Raw genomic sequence first — 24,607 nt, 5'->3', positions numbered from 1 at the left:
ATACTCCTAAGCAATTGAACTTAATCACAAAACAGACAATATTGTTTATGGATTGGAACCTTAGTTAAGCCAATCAGATTTTCCTCCAGTCCTGCCCTCTTTCTAGTACCCTTACTCATTCTGAGTAATTTTCTTCTTACAAATAGTTCATTGATATCTGTGAGATTACTCTCAGAGAAAGGTGGTACTACTTGGCAAGAGTAAGGGTGGTAAAAACTGGTCATAAATAGATAGTATAGAGTGAGAAAATAGATTTTTTTGTCAACAGTGTAAAATGTTTTTTGGCTTTTATGGGTTTGATGTGATTTTGATTTGGCGTAGTGTGGTATTCAGTTGTAATTTATGTATGTTAGATCAGTATGAATGTGTAATTCAGAAAATGGAAATACTTGCATATCAATATTTATGAATCATAGCATTTATTCTTCTTCTAGACCAAATAAAATACATATTTCAGTTAAACAAGATCATATCTTTGTCTCCAGTAAAAAGTTATACTTAGTTTGTAAAAGGAAAATTACATTTAAACATTTTAATCAAAATGTTTAAAATTTATATTTTTAAACAGATTGAGGATCCACTGGCTATTCTTATCCTGTTTGATGAAGCCAGATATAATTTGCTGAAAGGCTTCTATACTTCACCTGATGCCAAACTGATCACACTGGCAAGTCTGCTGCTACAAATAGTCTATGGAAATTATGAGAGTAAGAAACACAAACAAGGTTTCCTAAAGTGAGTGAGTATTTAAACTGAGATTGTTTTGTTTTTAATATGAAATGTTTAATATAAACTGTTTCAACTATTTCCAAATAAACTGCAGGTGTGTTGTATTAACTAGAAATTAAACACTATCATTGACCTCCAGTATGTGGAGTACAGCTTCAGAACTGTGCATATTGGTCTAGCCACTTAATTCCCATATCAATAATGTGAGCTGTGCATCAAATCCACTGTGTCTGGGACTAAAAGTGTATCCTATGTGACTAGTTTGCAAAATTTAAGGGCTAGAGGACTTAGTGTTTTTCAGTGGGTATGTTATAATTTAAAAGAACAAAAATTGTAGTCAATTTTATTAATTGGTGCTAAACAGTATCACATTCTTGTAACCTTGAGCTGTGGTTTTAGTGGGGTGATGAGGCAGCTACTGTATAACCCATTATACAAGAAACTGATTTCCCATTCATATTTACTATGGAGCTTCCGATGTATACATTACCAACGGGGTGAGGGCCTGATCCTGCAAATCTTTATTCATGTGAATAGTGCTGCTGAAGTGAATAAGACTACTTGCATGTGTAAGGGTTCCACACAGGAATAAGAGTTTACAGGATTAAGACCTAAGAATACCACCTTTTTGAACAAAATTGTTTAGAATATGCAAAAAAAGAAACCCATTGCTGTATGCTATCTATACAGATTATGCAAAGAAGTTTGAATACAGGTTTTAGATGTCTTTTAAAAATCGGAAGGCAGATCCTACTGATGAAGATGCCAGAGTTTGTTCCTTGCTAAGTCAAGTGTAAAGTATAATGAGGCAGGCCAAAAAGGAATTTGAAGAGCAACTATCAAAAGACACCAAAAAAACAGCAATTTTTTTTTTTAAGTACATCAGAAACGGGAAGCCTGCTAAATAATCAGGGGGGCGACTGGACGATCAAGGTGCTACAGGAGCACTCAAGGAAAATATACAGCTGTTACGGAGAAGTTAAATGAATTCTTTGCCTCAGTCTTCATTGTAGAGGATGTGAGGGAAATTCCCACATCTGAGCCATTCTTTTTAGGTGACAAATATGAGGAACTGTCCCAGATTGAGGTGTCAATAGAGGAGGTTTTGGAAGAAATTGATCAATTAAACAGTAATAATTCACCAGGACCAGGTGGTATTCACCCAAGAGTTCTGAAGGAATTCAAATATGAAATTGTAGAATTTCTAATTGGTATGTAACCTGTTGCTTAAATAAACCTCTGTACCAACTGGCTGGTGAATAACTAATGTAACACCAATTTTTTTTTTTTTAGGCTCCAGAGGCAATCCTGGCAATTACAGGCCAGTAAGCCTAACTTAAGTACCAGATAAATTGGTTGAAATGATAGTAAAGAATAGAATTATCAGACACTTAAAGACTCTTACCCAACATATTATGTTCATCTATCTGGCTTTTGTAAAGGGAAATCATGCCTCGCCAATCTATTAGAATTCTTTGAGAGGGTCAACAAACATTTGGACCAATGGATATAGTGTACTTGGACTTTCAGAAAGCCTTTGACAAGGACCCTCACCAATGACTTAAGCAAAGTCAGCTGTTATCAGAGAAGAGGGAAGGTCAGCTCATGGATCAGTAACTGGTTAAAATATAAGAACCAAAGAGTAAGAATAAAAGGTCAGTTTTCATAGTGGTCAGAGGTAAATAGCAGGGTCCCCAACGATCTGTACTGGGACTAGTGCTGTTCAACATTTTCAGAAATGATCTGGAAAAAGGAGTAAACAGTGAGGTGACAAAGTTTCCAAACAATATAAATGTACTTAAGATAGTTAGTAAAGCTGACTATGAAGAGTTACAACAGGATCTCAGAAAACTAGGTGACTGGGCAACAAAATGGCAATAATTAAATAAATGAAAAGTAATGCATATGGGAAAACATAATCCCAATTTATACATACAAAATGATAGGGTCTAAATTAGCTGTTACTACTCAAGCAAGACATCTTGGAGGCATTGTGGATAGTTCTCTGAAAACATCTGTTCAATGTGCAGCGGCAGTCAAAAAAGCTAACAATGTTAGGAACCATTATTAAGGGATAGATAATAAAACAGAAGATATCATAACACCATTATATAAACCCATGGTATACCTACACCTTGAATATTGCATGCAGTTTTGGTTGCATCTCAAAAAAGATGTATTAGAATTGAAAAATGTACAGAGGGGGCAACAAAAATGATCGTGGTGTGGAACAGCTTCCATATGAGAAGAGACTAAAAAAACTGGGACTGTTCATCTTAGAAAAGAGCCAACTAAGGGGGATATGATAGAGGTCTATAAAATCATGAATGGTATGGAGAAAGTGAATAAGGAAGTGTTATTTACCCCTTTACATAACACAAGAAGCAGTGGTCACGCAGTGAAATTAATAGGCAGCAGATTTAAAATAAACTAAGGAAGTATTTCTTCACACAACGCGTAGTCAACCTGTGGAATTCGTTGCCAGGGGATATTACAAAGTCCAAAAGTATAACTGTGTTCAAAAAAAGAATTAGATGAGTTCATGGAGGATATGTCCAGCAATGGCTATTAGCCAAAATGGTCAGGAATGCTACCTCATGCTCTTGGTGTCCTTAAACCTCTGACTGCCAGAAGTTGGGATTGGATGCCAGGGTATTGATCACTCAATAATTGCCCTGTTCTGTTCATTCCCTCTGAAGCATCTGGCCCTTGCCGTTGTTGGAAGACAGGATACTCTGCTAGGTGGACCATTGGTCTGACCCAGTATGGCCATTCATATGTTCTTGGGTGTGAGGGAAACAGGGAACATTTTTTCTGAATCTTGAGAAAACTCATTTTCACTTTACTTTGTGTTCGCTTTTTATTCTTGCAAGACAGACAGACACATGATTTTTGTTTATATTTTATGTTTTGCTGTACTTGATTTAGAACAAGTGCATGTATTTAGCAAAAGATCTGTCCTTTCAAATCTGTAACTTTAATAATGTTCCCTTCCTCAATATTGGTGATTTGATAACAGTTTTTGAAATGTGGGTATCCTGTACTGTCCAAGCTTTCTTTTCATTGTTTTCAGACCATAATATTTGCAGGTGGTGAAAAAACTTTTCAGGACAGAAGAACACTACATCTAAACTGATGATATTGCCTGTACTGATTGTGCATAAAAAGAAATTAAGAGCTTTCTTTTGTCAACCAAGTGACAAATGTGTACCAATGGATTTTTGCACCTATACCATTGATTTCAGGTCATTTGTAACAACTGGAAGTTAATGAGACAAAGGGTATGTCTACACTACGGGATTAATCCAATTTTACAGAATTCGAATTTTGGAAACAGATTGTCGAATGTATGCGGCCACACTAAGCACATTAGTTCGGCAGTGTGCATCCATGTACCGGGCTAGCGTCGATTTCCGGAGCGTTGCACTGTGGGTAGTTATCCCATAGCTATCCCATAGTTCCCGCACTCTCCCCCACCCATTGGAATTCTGGGTTGAGATCCCAGTGCCTGATGAGGCAAAAAACATTGTCACAGGTGGTTCTGGGTACAGCCTCACCCCTCCCTCCATGAAAGCAACGGCAGCCAACCGTTTCACGCCTTTTTTCCTGGGTGAACACAGCAGACGCCATACCACGGCAAGCATAGAGCCCGCTCAGCTCAAGACAGCAGTCATGAACATTGTAAACACCTCGCGCATTATCGTGCAGTTTATGCTGAACCAGGACCAGAAAAACTAGGCAAGGAGGAGGCAGCAACGTCAGCACGGTGACGAGAGTGATGAGGACATGGACATGGACACAGAATTCTCTCAAACCGCAGGTCCTGACGCTTTGGAGATCATGTTGTTGATGGGGCAGGTTCTATCCGTGGAACGCCGATTCTGGGCCCGGGAAACAAGCACAGACTGGTGGGACCGCATAGTGTTGCAGGTGTGGGATGATTCCCAGTGGCTGCGAAACTTTCGCATGCGTAAGGGCACTTTCATGGAACTTTGTGACTTGCTTTCCCCTGACCTGAAGCGCCAGAATACCAGGATGAGAGCAGCCCTCACAGTTGAGAAGCGAGTGGCAATAGCCCTATGGAAGCTTGCAACGCCAGACAGCTACCGGTCAGTTGGGAATCAATTTGGAGTGGGCAAATCTACTGTGGGGGCTGCGGTCATGCAAGTAGCCAAAGCAATCATTGAGCTGCTGCTATGAAAGGTAGTGACTCTGGGAAATGTGCAGGTCATAGTGGATGGCTTTGCTGCAATGGGATTCCCTAACTGTGGTGGGGCGATAGATGGAACCCATATCCCTATCTTGGCACCGGAGCACCAGGGTACCCAGTACATAAACCGCAAGGGTTACTTTTCAATGGTGCTGCAAGCACTGGTGGATCACAGGGGACATTTCACCAACATCAATGTGGGCTGGCCAGGAAGGGTTCATGACGCTCGCATCTTCAGGAACACTACTCTGTTTAAACGGCTGCAGCAAGGGACTTACTTCCCGGACCAGAAAATAACCATTGGGGATGTTGAATGCCTATAGTTATCCTTGGGGACCCAGCCTACCCCTTAATGCCATGGCTCATGAAGCCATACACAAGCAGCCTGGACAGGAGTCAGGAGCTATTCAACTACAGGCTGAGCAAGTGCAGAATGGTGGTGGAATGTGCATTTGGCTGTTTAAAAGGTCGCTGGCGCACTTTACTGACTCGCTCAGACCTCAGCCAAACCAATATCCCCATTGTTATTGCTGCTTGCTGTGTGCTCCCACAATCTCTGAGAGTAAGGGGGAGACATTTATGGCGGGGTGGGAGGCTGAGGCAAATCGCCTGGCTGCTGATTACGCGCAGCCAGGGCGATTAGAAGAACACACCAGGAAGCGCGGCGCATCAGAGAAGCTTTGAAAACCAGTTTCATTACTGGCCAGGCTACCGTGTGAAAGTTCTGTTTGTTTCTCGATGAAAACCCGCCCCCTTTATTGACTCATTCTCCGTAGGCAACCCACCCTCCCCCTTCGATCACAGCTTGCTTTCAAAGGAAATAAAGTCACTATAGTTTAAAAATCAGGTATTCTTTATTAATTGATTATAAAAAGAGGGAGAGAACTGACAAGGTAGCCCAGGTGGGGTTTGGGAGGAGGATCGGAGGGAAGGAAAAGGCCACTAAAAAAAGGCTAAAATAATGAGAGCCTTTTGCTTGGGCTGTCCACTGGGGTGGAGTGGGAGGGTGCCTGGAGCCTCCCCCTTCCCCCCTCCCCGCATTCTTACACGTCTGGGTGAGGAGGCTATGGAACATGGTGAGGGGAGAGGGGGGGGGTTATACAGGGGCTGTAGCGCCAGTCTGTGATCCTGCTGCCGTTTCTGAAGCTCCACCAGATGCCGGAGCATGTCTGTTTGCTCACACAGCAGCCCCAGCGTTGCATCCTGCCTCCTCTGATGTTCCTGCCGCCACCTCTCATCTCGAGTGTCCCTTCTGTCCTCATGTTGGTCCCTTCTGTCCTCACATTCACTGGCATCTTTCCTATACTTTGAAACCGTGTCCTTCCACTCATTCAAATGAGCTCTTTCATTGCGGGTGGATTCCATGATTTCCGCGAACATCTCGTCTCGCGTCCTCTTTTTCCGACGCCTTATCTGAGATAGCCTTCGGGACGGAGGAGGGAGGCTTGAAAAATTTGCAGCTGCTGGAGGGAGGGAAAAAAGGAGAGAATTTTTTAAAAAGATACATTTTACAGAACAATGCTTATACTCTTTCATAGTGAACAACACTATTCACATTACATAGCACATGTGATTTCTGTGCAAGGTCGCATTTTGCCTCTTAATATTGAGTGCCTGTGGCTTTGCTGCCAGAGATCACAGACGCAGGTCTGGGCAACAGAATTCGGCTTGCATGCGGCCATGGTAAGCCATTGTCTTTCGGCTTCTGCGTCCTCCTTTCCCACATACCAAGCAAAGCCCGCTGAGTGCTGCAGTTTTCCTGTTAACCTTCAGCAGCAGAAAACAAACTAACCCTCCCCTGCATCCAATTCTCTGGGATGATCGCTTTATCCCTCCCCCTACCATGTGGCTGGTATCAGGGAAGATCCCTGCTAGCCACACGTGAAAAGCTTAGCGCCAAACTCTCCTCTCCCCCCCTTTCCCCCCCCCCGGCCGCGTTTGGCTTACTACAGGGAAGGATTTCTTTTCAGCCACAGGCAAACAGCTCAGTAGGAAGGAAGGACCACCTCTGTCCCCTTAATTAAATTCCCATATTTCAACCAGGTTCCCATGAGCGATATCACTCTCCTGAGGATTACACAGCGAGATAAAGAACAGATGTTGCTTGAATGCCAGAAAACACCGGGACCATTCACTGCCAGGCTTTGTCATGCAATGATACCAGATTACTTGCTACTAGCATGGCGTGGTCAAGTGTCCTACCATGGAAGACGGAATAAGGCTGCACTGCCCAGAAACCTTCTGCAAAGGCTTTTGGAGTACCTCCAGGAGAGCTTCATGGAGATGTCCCTGGAGGATTTCCGCTCCATCCCCAGACACGTTAACAGACTTTTCCAGTACCTGTACTGGCCGCGAATGCATCCCAAGTCCTATGGGCAAATTAATCATTAAAAAACGCTTGCTTTTAAACCATGTTTTATATTTTAAAAGGTAAACTCACCTGAGGTCCCTTCCATGGGTCATGGTCTTGGGTACTGGCTTGGGAGGGTACTTCAGTCAGGCTGAGATCCTGGCTCTTGGGGAGAACGGAGTGCTGTGTGCTCTCCGCAAGCTCGTCCCCTTCCTCCTCCTCCTCCTCCTCCTCCTCTTCCCCGTCCGCAGAATCCTCAGGTGTGGCTGATGAGATTACCCCCGCCTCGGAATCCATGGTCAGAGGTGGGGTAGTGGTGGCAGCCCCCGCTAGAATTGCATGCAGCTCAGCATAGAAGCGGCATGTCTGCGGCTCTGACCCGGAGCAACCATTTGCCTCCTTTGTTTTCTGATAGGCTTGTCTGAGCTCCTTGACTTTCACGCGGCACTGCTCTGAGTCCCTATTGTGGCCTCTCTCCATCATGCCCTTGGAGGTTTTTTCAAAAGTTTTGGCATTTCGTCTTTTCGAACAAAGTTCTGCTAGCACTGAATCCTCTCCCCATATAGCGATCAGATCCAGTACCTCCCGTACGGTCCATGCTGGTGCTCTTTTTCGATTATCGGCCTGCATGGTTATCTGTGCTGATGAGCTCTCTGTGGTCACCTGTGGTCACCTGTGCTGGGCAAACAGGAAATGAAATTCAAATGTTCGTGGGGCTTTTCCTGTCTACCTGGCCAGTGCATCCGAGTTCAGATTGCTGTCCAGAGCGGTCACAATGGTGCACTGTGGGATAGCTCCCGGAGGCCAATACCATTGAATTGCGGCCACACTAACCCTAATTCGAAATGACAATATCGATTTTGGCGCTACTCCACTCGTCGGGGAGGAGTACAGAAATCAATTTTAAGAGCCCTTTATTTCGAAATAAATGGCTTCGTTGTGTGGACGGGTGCAGGGTTAATTCGATTTAACGCTGCTAAATTCGAATTAAACTCATAGTGTAGACCAGGCCAAATTCTCAGCTGTGCTGAGTTTACACTTGATGCAACTGAGAAAAATGGGGAGGGAAAAAGCTCAATTTAGAGCTACTAATGTGAACCACTGTACTGGGCTAGGATCAGGCAGAGCATCATGCGCTCCATCCCACTCCTAGAATCCCTCACCCCTGCACCACCCACAGTGCAGGGTAGTTAGAAACAGGCAGTGTAGCGTCAACTACACTGGTTGTACACAAGCTAAGGATTCCACTTGGTCAGTGGGAAACCTTGGCTGCCCCTTTAGGAAAGCTTTTCAGCTGCTGAGATGACAATAGAGCAGCTTGAATTGGGGCTGACAGTCTGTTCCAATATTTGATACTTAAAGATATTAGTATTGCCATGCTGGAAGACACTGCCTTGTGTCCAGTACTTTGCTCAGTGATGGAAAACTAGGTAATATTTTGGCTCTTTTCTTTTTAGTGAAGAAAATCTTAAATCCATAGTACCCATCACCAAACTAAAAAGTAAGGCTCCTCACTGGACAAATAGGATACTTCATGAATACAAGGTAAGAACATTAACAGTATCCCCCAGGTCCTGGAAATCCTGTCTTAAAATCTTTAGTTATTTTTCTATTACTGTTCTGCATTATAACAATAGTTATATACAAAGCCAGAAATGTAGGAAGGCTAAAAATTGATAGTGAATCATTCTTCTTACTGATTCAGTAGTCCATTTTTTTTATATTCAAATAAAATATACTGTACCTTGAAACAACATATCTTAGCATTGAGCTGTCTGAACATTTTTTCCGATTATAAAATTAAAAGTTGATTTGTTTGTCAGTAAATTGTGTCACTGAAGTCATAATCTGTTTTTTTACTTTGATGCCAGCCAGCTAACTGTGTTTAAGGGGCACTGTCAATTTAGTTTAGGCATAAAGTATAAGTCAAAAGAGTGTAAGTTTGTGAAACCTAATAGAAATGTTTTCAACGCTTTAAAAAAAAAAAAACAGTTCTGAATTTTTGACAAATTGAGACTGTTTGTCATGGGTTCATCTGAACGAGGGCACATCTCATGAAGTGAGTTCCTTTTAATTTTACCAAAGTCAATTGATAACTAACTCAAGATGGCCATCTGGGCTTTAAATTACACAAAGTAAAACAAACTAGTCTTTTGCTGACTCAATCAAAAGGTGTAGTCAGAGTTAGGTCCCTGATCAGGCCGAGCTTTTGAATTAAGACAGGGGAGATCATTCCTCCTTTTTTTCCTAGGTTCACCCAGAACTGCACCTTAGAGGAAATGGCCAGTCCTTTTTTCCTTCCCTGACGGGCCCTGATTGGATTCTACCTGCTCCCAGCCCTTCTCACTGCTGGAGGACCAATTCATAGATTCTAGGACTGGAAGGGACCTCGAGAGGTCATCGAGTCCAGTCCCCTGCCCTCATGGCAGGACCAAATACTGTCTTCTAGACCATCCTGGATAGACATTTATCTAACCTACTCTTAAATATCTCCAGAGATGGAGATTCCACAACCTCCCTAGGCAGTTTATTCCAGTGTTTAACCACCCTGACAATTAGGAACTTTTTCCTAATGTCCAACCTAAACCTCCCTTGCTGCAGTTTAAGCCCATTGCTTCTTGTTCTGTCCTTAGAGGCTAAGGTGAACAAGTTTTCCCCCTCCTCTTTATGACACCCTTTTAGATACCTGAAAACTGCTATCTTGTCCCCTCTCAGTCTTCTCTTTTCCAAACTAAACAAACCCAATTCTTTCAGCCTTCCTTCATAGGTCATTTCTCAAGACCTTTAATCATTCTTGTTGCTCTTCTCTGGACCCTCTCCAATTTCTCCACATCTTTCTTGAAATGCGGTGCCCAGAACTGGACACAATACTCCAGTTGAGGCCTAACCAGCGCAGAGTAGAGCGGAAGAATGACTTCTCGTGTCTTGATCACAACACACCTGTTGTTGCATCCCAGAATCATGTTTTTTTTTTTTCTCATTGGTTCCACCAGCAGCTGATCCTGGGTGACCTCTTTGTGCACTCTTAGGTCTGGACTCACTGCTCTTTTCCCCAAGAAGGACACTTTCTTCAGATGGGGTGCACGAAGGCTGCAGGGCCTCCCAACAGGGAGCATCAAATGCTTGATACATCCCATCACACTGCTATTAGGCTGTTATTCCAGGTGTGGCATCATTTCAGGATGATTGTCAGAAAAAGCCCTTCAAGAAAACCAGTTCCCACTTTGCCCTATTTGAAGAATGTGCATTGTTAAAACAGTTTCTTTTGTCACTTATTTGCTCTTTTAATTCTAGAGTCTCAGCTCTAGTGAAGGTATAAGTAAAGAGATGCATCACCTGCAACGCATGTTCTTGCAGAATTGCTGGGAAATTCCTACCTATGGAGCTGCTTTTTTCACAGGACAGGTATTCACCAAGGCAAGTTCAAGCAGTCATAAAGTCATCAGAGTCTACGTAGGAGTAAATGTAAAAGGACTGCATCTCCTCAATATGGAAACCAAGGTGAGGGTTAGCAGTTTTTACTGGCAGTTTACATAGAAGTTAATAGCATGGGGAGTTTACTAAGTGCTGGTGATTTATTTCACATCTGAGCATTGAATTAAAATCTTGTATGCATTTACAATCAATATGTGAAGTTTAAAAACTTCAAAAATATGGAATTTCAGCTTTAAATTCTTGGAAATTGAAATCCTAGTATTATGGCAGATGATTATTTAAAATTCCGTATTGTATATGCTGTACCCTTAACTGCATACCAGAACCTTATTTAGACAAAGTGGGGAAGGTTCACATTATAGTTCAGAAAATATTCTTAACATTTTGTACTTTTCACTGCAGGGTTTGCTCATCAGTCTAAAGTATGGTTGCTTTATGTGGCAGTTAGGAGATGCAGATACTTGTTTTCAAATCCATAGTCTGGAAAACAAAATGAGCTTCATAGTGCATACCAAACAGGTAAGCATTGAAAAAATGTAGTTAAATACTGCAGCTCTATTAGAATTCTAGAGGGAGTCAACAAACATGGTAAGGCTTATTCAGTGGATATAGTGTACTTGGACTTTAAGAAAGTCTTTCACAAAGTCCCTCATCTATGGCTCTTAAGCAAAGTAAGCATTTATGATGTGACTGTGCCTGGTATCAGTCACATCTGAGAATGCCACATTAAGGACAGACTGATTAAAAAAACAGAGCAGTCATGCCCCAAAACTGGTGGTTATTCTAACTTTAGAGTTCACCAAGCCAGTAACAAAAGTGAGCTCCTGTATCTCTACTTGGATTAACAAGAAGCCAAAACACATTTCCCTTAGGTAATCCACCCCCTATCACCTCCCAGACATCTGGTCTTTATGATGAGAGGTTACTGAAAACTAGATTCATCATACGTAAGATTTGTCTAATCCAAAAGGATCAGTCACTCCCCCAGGTCAATATATATACTTTAGATCTTACCAAATACCAGCTTGTAGCCAATCCTTTAGTAATTAAAAAATAAAGGTTTATTAATAAAAAGAAAAAAGGAGAGTTATTAAATGCTTAAAGGAATCATATAAAAGTGCTTTCAAAGTCTATAGATCAAGTTCATAGCAGTGATGGTAAATCTGCTAACTTGTAAAATGTCTGGTGGCTATAGTGGATCACAAACTGAATGACAGTCAACAGTGTAGTGCAGTTGCAAAAAAGGCTAATATCATTTTGGAGTGTATTAACAGGAGTATCATATCTAAGGCAATTGTCCTGCTCTACTTGGCACTCGTGAGGCCTCAGCTGGAGTACTGTGTCCAGTTCTGGGCACCACAGTTTAGGAAAGATGTGGACAAGTTGGAGAGAGTCCAGAGGAGAGCCACAAAAATGATAAAAGGTTTAGAAAACCTGACTTGTGAACAGAGGTTAAAAAAACTGGGCATGTTTAGTCTTGAGAAAAGAAGTTTGAAGGAGGGACCTAATACCAGCGCTTAACACATTTGAAGTCTGTTATAAAGAGGACTGTTATAAATTGTTTTCCATGTCCATTGAAAGTAAGACAAGAATTCATTGCCTTAATCTGCAGCAAGGGAAATTTAGGTTAGATATTAGAAAAAAATGTCTAACTATAAAGACAGTAAACCACTGGAATAGGCTTCCAAGGTTAGGTTTGGAATCCCCATTGTTGGAGGTTTTTAAGAACAGATTGGATAAACACCTGCCAGGGAGGGTCTAGGTTTACTAGGGCCTACCTCAGCACAGAAGGCTGGACTTAATGACTTCTTGAGGCCTCTCCAGCCCTACATTTCTATGATTCTATAAGTATTCATCCATCATGTGTCAGCCCCCCTAAATCATGTTTGAATTAAAAATCATGAGATTATTTTATGATGAGAAATTTGGGTGATTCTTATTTACTTTCTGGTATTTGAGCCTTTAGGGTTCATGTTATCTAACGTTTCTCTGCAACTATGAGGGTTAGAAAAAAATTTAAAATGAAAGTTTTAAACTTAGTATCTCACCTAATCAAATGAATCCAAGAGTTGTGGTTTTAAGAAAAATATTAAGTACCATGAGACCCACAATAAAATCACGAGAGCTGGTAATTGCATTAGTAAAAGTAGCAGAGTTTGGGGATAGGTGAAATAAAGAGATTTGAAAGCAATGTTACAAAGTTACTATGTAGCAATTGATGGAATAAATTAACTCTGTGCTATAGTGCTGTTATTGAGTAACGCTTTGACTGGAGTCAGTTTAGGAATACTTGCTTGACCGCATACAGCTATGTTAGAGAATTTTGTGAGGAAATTACATATTTTGGTGTCTTACATGCTTCAGCCCTTTGCATATCTAATATTATGGGGAGGAGAAAAAGGTTGATGCAGTACTTGAAAATAAGTGCCTCTTGAGATACAAGAGAAAGATTGAGGTTTAGGAATAATTACAGTTCTTTTTCTCTCTCATTACCTAAAATGATATATCTATGCTATAAAATAATTTGTTGTTGCAGTCACACCAACCTACTGTGGTATTCAGGCTGGTGCCACTAATCTTGAGAAAACTTATACTGATAATATTAGAAGGTGACTAGAAGTCACACTTGATCCAGAAAAAACAGCTCTTTGCAAAACATAATAGCAATACAAATGTTTCTATGTTAATTTTAAATCCCAGTATAAATTGCTGTTTTTAAAATATTTCTCTGTACTTTGTTTGCAACTCAAACACTGCCCCATTGAGAACCTGAAAGCAAAAAAGACTGAAAGTGAAAAGAACTAAAGTAAAGGTGATTTTCTTTTCACTGAGATAAATAAAAGACAAACAGCATAAATAGTTGCAAGTGAACTGGATTTCTAAAATTCAATTTTAATCATCTAAAGTGTTAACAACAGAGGTGAATAAATTTGTTTACTGTATATCTGAAACCTGTATATTTAAGTAGGCTGTGGGGGTTTTATATGACAACTGGAAATCCTTGATATAACTTTTTCATTTCCCTCCCTATATGTAGGCAGGTCTTGTTGTAAAACTGCTGATGAAATTAAACAGCCAGTTAATGTCTACTGAACGAAATGAGTGACAGCGATGGACAGTGATTATGCAACAGTGTTTTGTGATTAAACAGAAGTAATTTTGTTTTAATTAAAATAGAAGCCTTTCATGTGCATGAAAGTTTCTCAGAATGAAATATGTTGTGAAATTTGTATAGATTTTGTACAGAAGCTGCATGGGTTATTTTTTTAAAAAGTATATAACATATCTATTTTTATAAAGAGATTTTCTTCAATATAAGCTATTCTAATTTTTTAGCTAAACCACAAGAAGAAAGATATTGAGATTAAAATGTAAAATAAAGTGTGCTCTTGTTCCTAACAGATTATGGAGGATTCAAAGTGCCTTAACCCAATCCCTAATATATCTGTTATTAATCTACTTGTGATACTGTAGAATTCAGTGAAACCTGTACAAATAACAACCTTTAATAGGCAACCTGCTCTCTTAAGAGACTTCCAAAGGTATTCCCAGATATATTGAGTAAAATCCTTCTCCGCTTCAATTAGAAGGGTCCCGTGAATGATCCTGTCAGTTTCCCTGTGTGTTTTTAATTTGATGTTCAATACATTTTATAGTTAGAACTTGATTTAATTTCAAGTTTAAATTTTTTTTTATGTACCAGTATTATTTTAGAATACTGCCTCAGAACAGCTATCAGGAAATACATTTTTAAATCTTTTCAGGATCAGATTAAATGTTTGTTTTGAAACTAGTGGATAATTACTTTGCAATACAATACCCTGTTTACATAATTACTGCTTATGTAATAATTACTGGATTCCAACAAATTTATATTAAGTTTAATTACTGGATTGCAACAGGTTTGACTGAGTAATACTTTGTGCAGTAGGGACTTGAGTTGTTTCCATTAATTGAGTTTTTGTGATCATGTTTTACATGACTTTGTTGGGACTCCATAGAGTGGAAGATTTGCAGGATTGGGGATTTACAGTGTAGAGATAGAAACTGGACATCCATAGAGCTGTTTACTAAGGAATCAATTTTGCTCTCATTAGTGTCAGTGGGAGCAGGAGGAGGCTCTAATATGATCTTGTTAATATAATATGATGGAATAATTGTTTTCTTTTCAAATATTATGAAGTCTGGAAACTGTATAATTTTAAAGAGACTTAGGGACAGATTCTGACAGCCTTTGATGCTGTCAGAATGTGCCCTAAACAAGCAAATGTACATTTGCTTAACATGACAGTAATTAAAGTAAAACTGCTACATATTTTAATCTTCCTATTGTATATTAATTAGGTTTATTTTTATGAACAGTATCGTATGAACATTTTAAATCATCAAATGGAGTCTGAAATATATCTTTATACCACAAACTACTATCCTGTTATACTAACCTCTGAACTTTCAAGGGGGTGCTGTAGGGTTTTAACTTCAGCTCTCACTGACTTTAATGAGAATTGTGTGGCTAAAACCATGTGCAGTATTTTGTGGTAAAGTTAAATATTTGCACTTGCCTCTAAGATGAAAGTTAAACAATTCAATGCCAGGCACTGTAGCACTTTGCAGTACTTTCATCTTTGCATTCAAACTTCTCTGAATCCCCAAATCAGTACATTTTAACAAATTATAAAGTACTCTGTGGGCAATTTTTTAAAATGCATGCAGGAAAAAATCTGTACTATAGAATTTTCTTTAAAGACATACCTAAACTATGTGAGCTTCATTGGCATGCAGTTAATTGTAAATCTTCCTAGATTGATTGTATTGCCTTTTATCAGAAGTGAATAGTACAGCAGAGGCTAAATTAATGCACAGCTATCACTTGGCTTTAATATCAGAATATCTTCTTTTATAACAAGCACTTGTTAGAAAACTAGAAGTGTATAATGTTACAAACTGTATATACAAATAAGTGTCATAGTTGCGTATTTAACAATAAAATTAATAAACCTTACTGCTATATATTATTTATTATTTCTATCTAATAAATTGCTTGTTTGCAATTTTGGCCTTTTAAATATCCCAGCCAATATGAAAGATGCATTTTTCTTTCTAAATAAATATTGAGTAACTTAACACAACACATGCTATTTTCAGAGAACGAGATTCTGCTACTATTTCTCGTATTCATAAGTTGTTTGGGAGCCTCCCTCTGGTCATCTGTAATACAGCGTAACTATATAAACAGAATAGCAGTTATATGCTATTTCCTATCATAGAATCATAGGACTGGAAGGGACAGTGAGAAGTCATCTAGTCCAGTCCCCTGCACTCATGGAGGACTAAATATTATCTAGACCATTCCTGACAGGTGTTTGTCTAACCTGCTCTTAAAAATCTCCAATGATGGAGATTCCACAACCTCCCTGAGCAATTTATTCCAGTGCTTAACCACCCTGACAGGAAGTTTTTCCTAATGTCCAACCTAAACCACCCTTGCTGCAATTTAAGCCCATTGCTTCTTGTCCTATCCTTAGAGGCTAAGGAGAACAATTTTTTTCCTTCCTCCTTGTAACAACTTTTTATGTACTTGAGAACTGTTATCATACCCTCCGTCTTCTCTTCTCCAGACTAAATAAACCCAATTTTTTCAATCTTCCCTCATAGGTCATGTTTTCTAGACCTTTAATCATTTTTGTTGCTCTCGTCTAGATTTTTTCCAATTTGTCCACATCTTTCCTGAAATATGGCACCCAGCACTGGACAAAATACTCCAGCTGAGACCTAATCAGCATGGGGTAGAGTGGAAGAATTACTTCTCGTGTCTTGCTTACAGCACTCCTGCTAATACATCCCAGAATTATGTTTGCGCTTTTTTTTTTTTTTTTTTTTTTTTTCTCAACAGTGTTACACTGTTGGCTCATATTTAGCTTGTGATCCACTATGACCCCCAGTTCCCTTTGTGCAGTACTCCTTGCTAGGCAGTCATTTTCCATTTTGTATGTGTGCGATGATTGTTCCTTCCTTAGTGGAGTATTTTGCATTTGTCCTTACTGAATTTCATCTATGTACTTCAGACCATTTCTCCAGTTTGTCCAGATCATTTTGAATTTTAATCCTATCCTCCAAAACACTTGCAACCCCTCCCAGCTTGGTATCATCTACAAATGTTATAAGTGTACTCTCTATGCCTTATCTAAATCATTGATGAAGATACTGAACAGAACGGGACCCAGAACTGATCTCTGCGGGACCCCACTCCATCCATGCATGCAGCTAAAACTCTTGTCAAAACTCTCACCATCTTGCATCTCAGTTACTGCAACATCCTTCTCTCTAGCCTTGACAAATGTGTAATCTTGCTTCTCTCATGTCCAGTCAGAATGCTGCTGCAAAGATCACTTTTCTAGCCCATTGCTTTGACCATGTTACCCTTCTCTTTGAATTGTTCCACTGGCTTCCTGTCTGCATCGCATCAAATATAAGCTGTTTGTATTAACTTTTAAGGTCCCTTACAGCGAATCCCCACCCTACCTATCATCTCTCATTCACTGTCAAGCTATCGATGCTTGCCTCTGATCAGATTGCTAGTGTGCAGTGACCACTGCTTATCATGCTGGCCAGTACTGTCTCATTGTTTCCTCATGCTCCCCCTTCTATCTATATCTTATCTGTTGTGCCTCATTTTATACTTAGATTGTAAGCTGTTTCAGGCAAAAAACATCTTTCTGTTCTGTATTTGTACAACACAGAGGAGTCCTGGTCCATGAGTAGGTCTCCTAGGCACTATGGTAATATGTACATATAATAAATAATAATGATATCCAATATCTTTATCAATGATCTGGAAGAAATATATAATTATTGGTAAAGTTTGCAGATGAATCAGATTAGTGGAGAGGTAAATAATGAGAGGTCAGATACAGAGAGTAATTAATCACATAGTAAACTGGGCTTATTCAAACACCACATATTTTAATACCGTCAAATGCAAGATCATGCATCTCGGAACAAAAAATGATGATTACACTTACAGGATGGGGAATTGTATCCTGGAAAGCAGTGACTGCAAAGGACTCTAGGGGTCATGATGGATAACCAACTGAACATGAATTCCAACTACAATGCTGTGTTACCTGCACAAAATTCTCTGTTACTCACACACTCTAGGGACACCCACCCTTACCCTGTTCCTAGGGCTCAGGGCATAACCTTATACTCTGGGTTTGTGGAGTCTTTTACCAGTTAAAGAGCCTTACACAGTAATATCCTAATTAACCTCTATTTATTAACAATCACCAAAACAGAATGCACACAAAACATACAATGCTCACCCCTCCCAATAAGGCAGATGAACTTTTTTTGGTGGCCAGTCAGGATCAGGTCAGCTGGGGAACTCCAGCTTCTGCATGGTGTCATTAGCAGAGTGTTGAGGTCTGGTAGCTCTGATCTTGGGGCTGTGTCCTGGAGTTGGTTCCAGAGAACTTCCTTTTGGGCCACGGTTTATATAGTGAAACTTGAGTTCTGCTTAGCTATACCATAACCAATCATTTTACTAAACAACTTTCTAAACAATCCTAACATTTTATAAAACAAATTTTTAACCAATCATACCCCACACCTTAATTGATTTACACCTAGCAAAATTAAAGAACCAGACAGAGACCATACAAGTAAACAATAGAGAAGTAGGGACCATAAAGGCAAAACAATAAACAATAAAGAAGTAGGGATTTCACAACCACAACTTAAGTGATTTCTTGCCAGACAGAATGCCATCAAACAAAGTTTTCTTTAACCATCTTAAGATCTATTTCTTTATCTGGTGGTGATGGATACTATTAGGACAGAATCGCCTTCTTAACAGCCTGATAGTACATTGTTTTAATGTAATTTAGATGGAATGTGACGATGTGACTTTCTGCTTCCTGGCTTATGGCGGCTGCTGCTGCTCCTAACATGGCTTCAGAGAAATGCCTCAGACCATACAATATGGCTACAGGAAAAGGCCTTATCCGTACAGCTGTGGCCAGGAAGACTAATGCAATCCTTGGATATGTAACCACAGAAATGACTAGTAGAAATAAGGTGGTAGTATTACCTCTGCATACAGCATTAGTAAGACTATTATAGGAATGCTGTGGCCAGTTTTTGTATCCACATTTCAAAAAGGATGTAGACAAACTTAAAAGATTCTGAAGAGTTACAAGAATGATTTGAAGTCTGGAAAACATGCCTTACACTGAGAGACTTAAGAAGCTCAACCTATGTACCTTATACAGTCTATAAGTACCTACAGAAAGTAAAGATTTAATGGTAGAAGGCTCTTTATAGTCTAGCAGACAAAGACAATATTCAATACTGGAAGCTGAACCTAAGACAAATTCAGACTGGAAATAAGGTGCAAATTTTTAACAATGAGTAAAATTTGTAACCATTAGAACAATTTACCAAGAGATGTGGTGGATTCTCCATCATTTGAACACTTTGAGTGAAATCCTGGTCTCACTAAAGTTAATGGCAAAATTTCCATTGACTGCAACGTAGTCAAGCCTTCACCCTTGAAATCAAGATTGGATGTCTTTCTGAAAGATAACTTCTGCTTGTGATAGAGCATACAGTAGAACCTCAAAAATACAAACACCACAGTTATGGACTGATCGGACAACTGGACAACAAATGAAACCAGAAGTAACCAATCAGGCAGCAGCAGAGACCCCCCAAAAATAAAATAAATAAATACTGAACTGTGCCTGTATTGCCTCTTAAGGTGAAGGTGATCAGGAACAGTCAATATGGATTCACCAAGGGCAAGTGATGCTTGACCAACCTGATTGTCTTTTATGATGAGATAACTGGCTCTGTGGATATGAGGAAAGTGGTGGATGTGCTATATCTTGCCTTTAGCAAAGCTTTTGATACGGTCTCCCACCCTATTCTTGCCAGCAAGTTAAAAAAGTATGGATGGGATGAATGTACTATAAGGTGGATAGAAAGCTGGCTAGTTTGTGGGGATCATCGGGTAGTGAACAATGGCTTGATGTCTAGTTGGCAGCCGGTATCAAGCGGAGTGCCCCAGGAGTTGGTCCTGGGATCGGTTTTGTTCAACATCTTTATTAATGATCTGAATGATGGGATTAATTGCACCATCAGCAAGTTTGCAGATGACACTAAGCTGGGGGGAGAAGTAGATACACTGGAGGGTAGGGATAGGGTCCAGAGTGACCTAGACAAATTGGAGGATTGGGCCAAAAGAAATCTGATGAGGTTCAACAAGGACAAGTGCAGAGTCCTGCACTTAGGAAGAATCCCATGCACTGCTACAGGCTGGGGACTGACTGGCTAAGCAGCAGTTCTGCAGAAAAGGACCTGGGGATTACAGTGGATGAGAAGCTGGATATGAGTCAGCAGTGTGCCCTCGTTGCCAAGAAAGCCAACAGCATATTGGGCTGCATTAGTAGGAGCATTGCCAGCAGATTGAGGGAAGTGATTATTCCTCTCTATTCCGCACTGGTGAGGCCACACCTGGAGTACTGCGTCCAGTTTTGATCCCCCCACTACAGAAGAGATGTGGACAAAGTGGAGAGATACAGCGGTGGGCAACAAAAATTATTAGGGGACTGGGGCACGATTTACGAGGAGAGGCTGAGGGAACTGGGGTTGTTTAGTCTGCAGAAGAGAAGAGTGAGGGGGGATTTGATAGCAGCCTTCAACTACCTGAAGGGGGAGTTCCAAAGAGGATGGATCTAGGTTGTTCTCAGTGGTGGTGGATGACAGAACAAGGAGCAATGGTCTCAAGTTGCAGTGGAGGTGGTCTAGGTTTGATATTAGGAAAAACTATTTCACTAAGAGGATGGTGAAGCACTGGAATGGGTTACTTAGAGAGGTGGTGGAAACTCCATCCTTAAGAGGTTTTTAAGGCCCGGCTTGACAAAGGCCTGGCTGGGATGATTTAGTTAGGGCGACCAGACAGCAAGTGTGAAAAATCGGGATGGGTGGGGGGTAATAAGAGCCTATATAAGAAAAAGACCCAAAAATCGGGACTGTCCCTATAAAATCGGGACATCTGGTCACCCTAGATTTAGTTGGTGTTGGTCTTGCATTGAGCAGGGGGTTGGAGTAGATGACCTCCTGAGGTCTCTCTCTTCCAACCCTGATTGTCTATGATTCTATGTTTGTGCGCAGACAGCCCACAAGGATTTTCTTTGCTAAAAGTGGCTTTGTCCTTGCTCCCTGCTTCATTTCACCTGGGGCTGGCAATACAGGGGCCCTTTCAAAAGGTATCTGCTCTCACCCCGCAAAACGGCCAGCGCCGCAGTGTAATTTGAGACGTAGATTTCTCCTTTTAGGTGCCCAAAGTCTGCAAAATATCAATAAAAAGTGGCTGGATTTTGCCTCGTGGCGAGTCAATCCCTCTCCCCCCCATATACAGCGGCTCATGGCAGAGGGACGCCTTGGAGGCACCCGCCGCCTCCCCGCTTTTGTGCTCGCCTCTACTTGGTTCCCCCCGCCGCGAACCCCAGGCCTGCAGGCTGAAGTTCAGCAGCGCCGCTGTGCGCATGCGCTAGACGCGTCCGCGCAGTACCGTCTTTCGCCTCTCCTGTTGTCATAGCAACTGGACGCCGCGTCTGAGCAGCCGCCGCCGGAGGCGGGTGTGTCCCCGGCTGCGCGCCGCCCACCCCTTCCTCGCCCCTCAGGCCGCGCGCGGCCTGTGCTAGCGGGGCCGAGGCGTCGCCTCTCGTCCGCCTGGTTGGGGGCCGCGCCAGGTGTTGGCGGGGAGGGGGGGCTGCTGAACGGCCCCACGCGTGGCAGGGGCAGAGCCGTGGCCCGTAGTCCGTGGCGGGGCGGCGAGGGAGCGTTGGGCGCCGCCTGCTGGCGGGGGCGGGACAGGAGGCAGCACTAGGAGCGCTGTGGGATGAAGTGACTTGAAAAGGGAGTTTCTGGGGTAAAGCAGGAGCGGCGGCCGACAGGGAGCCAGGTGCTGGAACTAGCGGTGACCGCCTGGTTTGAAGTGGTCTCCATACAGTTTGGCTAAATGGGCCTCAGCACCCCCACTATACAAATTGTTCCTACACCCCTGCAAGGAGCACTGTCCGGCTGTGGAAGAGCCGACTTTGTCGTTTTAGCACCCACAGAAAAAAATATTGGGTGCTCAGCCAGGGCCGGCTCCAGGCACCAGCCCAGCAGGCAGGTGCTTGGGGTGGCCAAGGGGAAGGGGCGGCACGTCGGCTGTTCGGTGGCAATTTGGCGGCGGGTCCCTCTCGGAGGGAAGCACCTGCCGCCGAATTCCCGCCGAAGAAGAAAGTGTCGCGGTGGAGTTGCCGCTGGAGTGCAAAAAAAAAGCGAGTGCGATCGTGGCTTTTTTTTTTTTCCCCGCTGCTTGGGGTGGCAAAAACCCTGGAGCCAGTCCTGTGCTCAGCACCACTGGCAGCCTTTATGGTCAGCACCTCCACCCACCCCACCCCAGTGCTGCCCATCTACTGCGATCAGCTGTTCTGCCGCGTGCAGGAGGCACTGGGGATAGGAGGAAGAGCAGGGTCAGGAAGAGGCGGGAGGGGGTGGAAAGAGGTGAGGTGGGGGGCGGGAAAAAGTGGGGCAGGGGTAGAGGCTTGGAGGAAGGGGTGAAATGGGGGCAGGCCTGGGGCACAGCAGGGGTTAACCCCCCCCTCAGGATCTGAATAAGTTGGTGCCAATGGCCTCTCCCCTGGTAACTCAGTGCTAGACCCAACAAAGCCTTTGGATAGTTAATTTGGGAAACAAGCCTGTGCTGGCCTCCACCAAATTTACTAGATGACCAAGTAGACTCCCTAGATGTCCAATTTGTGTGACTCAATGGGATCATAACCTGTGGAATGAGGGTGGCACATGGCCCTCACGAGAATATTGTACTTCTGTGTGCTCATGAAAGCTTAGTGTAAAGCACTAAATACAGGAATAAATCAGCCCTTTCCAAAACTATACCCCATTTATCATAAAAATGTAAATCAAGTAAGATATTAACTAGAGAACTGTGATTCATCTAGCAGCTGCTCTTATGGGAGTTTTGACTTCATTAGGAGAATAGGACCAGACTAATTTTAAAACCAATTTATTGTCAGGAGTAATGAGTTATATCTAAATGTTCTCAGAGCTAGATTCACAAAGGGACTTAGGTATTGTGATGCAACGCCTTACTATTAGGTGCCTAGGAAATCACAGGAACAACATTGCGATACACAAAGCCTGAGTTAGGCACCAAGACTCCTATACAGTGAATGGGGAGAGAATGCACTTTAGACAGCAATCCACAATAGGGTGACCAGATGTCCCGATTAGGGACGGTCCTGATATTTGGGACTTTTTCTTATATAGACTCCTATTACCCCCTCACCCCCTGTCCCGATTTTTCACACTTGCTGTCTGGTCACCCTAATCCACAACTAGGTTGGGCATCCCCTAAACTAGCCAATGGGAGATGCTGACAATAGGGGTGTGTCCTTCACTTCTCTCCTCTTATTCAGTTATGCACCTAAATCGAAGGTGCCTATCTCTGCTAGTGATCCACAAACAGGAACCCTTCTCCTACAGTCAGGTGGCTTAGGCACCTAAATAGATTCTTGTGAGAATTAGTTAGGTTTCTGCCTTGCTCTACACACAGAGGAGGTGGAAGTGCTGACCTGATGACTTTTAATCCAGTGGTTAGAGCACCCACCTGGGATGTGGCAGAAACAATTCAGTTGCCCCCTCTAACTGGGAGGATCGGGGGAGGGGAAGGAATTTGAACAGAGGTCTACTAGGAGAATGCTCTAACTATTGAGCTATGGGATATTCTAACACAGGGCTCCCTTAGTCTCTTCTGTTGAAGCTTTTCCACTGTGAATAAGATGAGAGTGAGAATGATTTTGTAGCCTGGTGATTAGGGCACCTGCCTGATGAGTGGGAGAGCCCGTGTCCAGTCCCCTTTCTGAAATGAATGCTTTTCCCCCACCCCAGGTTTGTGACTCACTCTAGGGCTTTGGCAGGAAGTAGGCATCTGAATGCATATAGTGGGGCAGCATTATGCATACTCAGAGGCAGAAATGTAGGCACCTACGGAACCTTTTACTCTAAAAAGTTAGACACTGAGTGAGTTTAAGTGCCTACAGCATTTGGTAGGAATTTTGTGAATCGCAGTGGAGCCTAAAACTGAGATTTAGGAATCTATACCCCACACTTAAGTGCCTAAGTCTGGGGTCTAAGAGCCTCAGTACCTTTGTAAATCCCACCCTCAGTTATTTGAAGATCACTTTATGTGATGTATCCGTATGCATCCATATAGATGTATATTAAGGATAGTACATAAGAAATTTCTAACATATATCAAGATATTCTGATTGGAGCTTTTCTTGTAAACATTTTGGCCAAGATTTTAAAAAACAGCAGCTTAATTTATATTTAGACACCTTAATAAGTTTACAGGACCTGTTGGATGCACAGTATTTTTTAAATCAGGCCACTTGAGTGCTTAAATATGGATTAAGGAGCCTAAAATGATCCTCCTATTTTAAAAAAAAAATGGCCTTTTTTACTTTTCATATTATTTGTTAATCTGAATGTGTTAATCTAATTATTTTATAAAAACAAAGGGAAATCTCAATTCCCTTTCAACTTAATCCCAGGATTTGGTGACATCATGAAAACCCACAGAACAAATGTAGAGTTGTTTGTGATGCTGTGTTTTTCTGTTATTCTAGTCAAGAAAATCTAGATGACAAAGGACTATACTAAAGAAATAATGAATATCAGAATTAAAGCCAAATCCGGTTTTCAGTAAACAGCCCAAGTAAATGGATGGGTGCATATTTACATTAAAAAATCATGACTATTATAAAATTCTGTTATAATCACTAGTTCAATCCCCTAATTGTAAACGTGTT

General features: G+C 41.7%; 1 protein-coding gene across 3 annotated transcripts in view; it reads left to right on the top strand.

The window, feature by feature from the left end:
• The window catches only part of KRIT1 (KRIT1 ankyrin repeat containing), a 53,314-nt gene extending 37,588 nt beyond the window's left edge, over positions 1-15,726 (top strand). For all 3 annotated transcript variants that reach the window (XM_005282400.5, XM_005282399.5, XM_065583074.1), the window contains 5 exons: positions 569-735; positions 8,747-8,834; positions 10,584-10,790; positions 11,127-11,243; positions 13,762-15,726. In XM_005282400.5, the coding sequence (XP_005282457.1) occupies positions 569-735; positions 8,747-8,834; positions 10,584-10,790; positions 11,127-11,243; positions 13,762-13,830 (648 nt within the window). In that variant the 3' untranslated portion in view covers positions 13,831-15,726. The remainder of the gene's footprint in view (positions 1-568; positions 736-8,746; positions 8,835-10,583; positions 10,791-11,126; positions 11,244-13,761) is intronic.
• Positions 15,727-24,607: the final 8,881 nt, after the last annotated feature.

The sequence above is a fragment of the Chrysemys picta genome, chromosome 2 (assembly GCF_011386835.1).
Source record: "Chrysemys picta bellii isolate R12L10 chromosome 2, ASM1138683v2, whole genome shotgun sequence".
Taxonomy (NCBI): Eukaryota; Metazoa; Chordata; order Testudines; family Emydidae; genus Chrysemys; species Chrysemys picta.
This window is presented reverse-complemented; position numbering and strand designations above follow the sequence as displayed.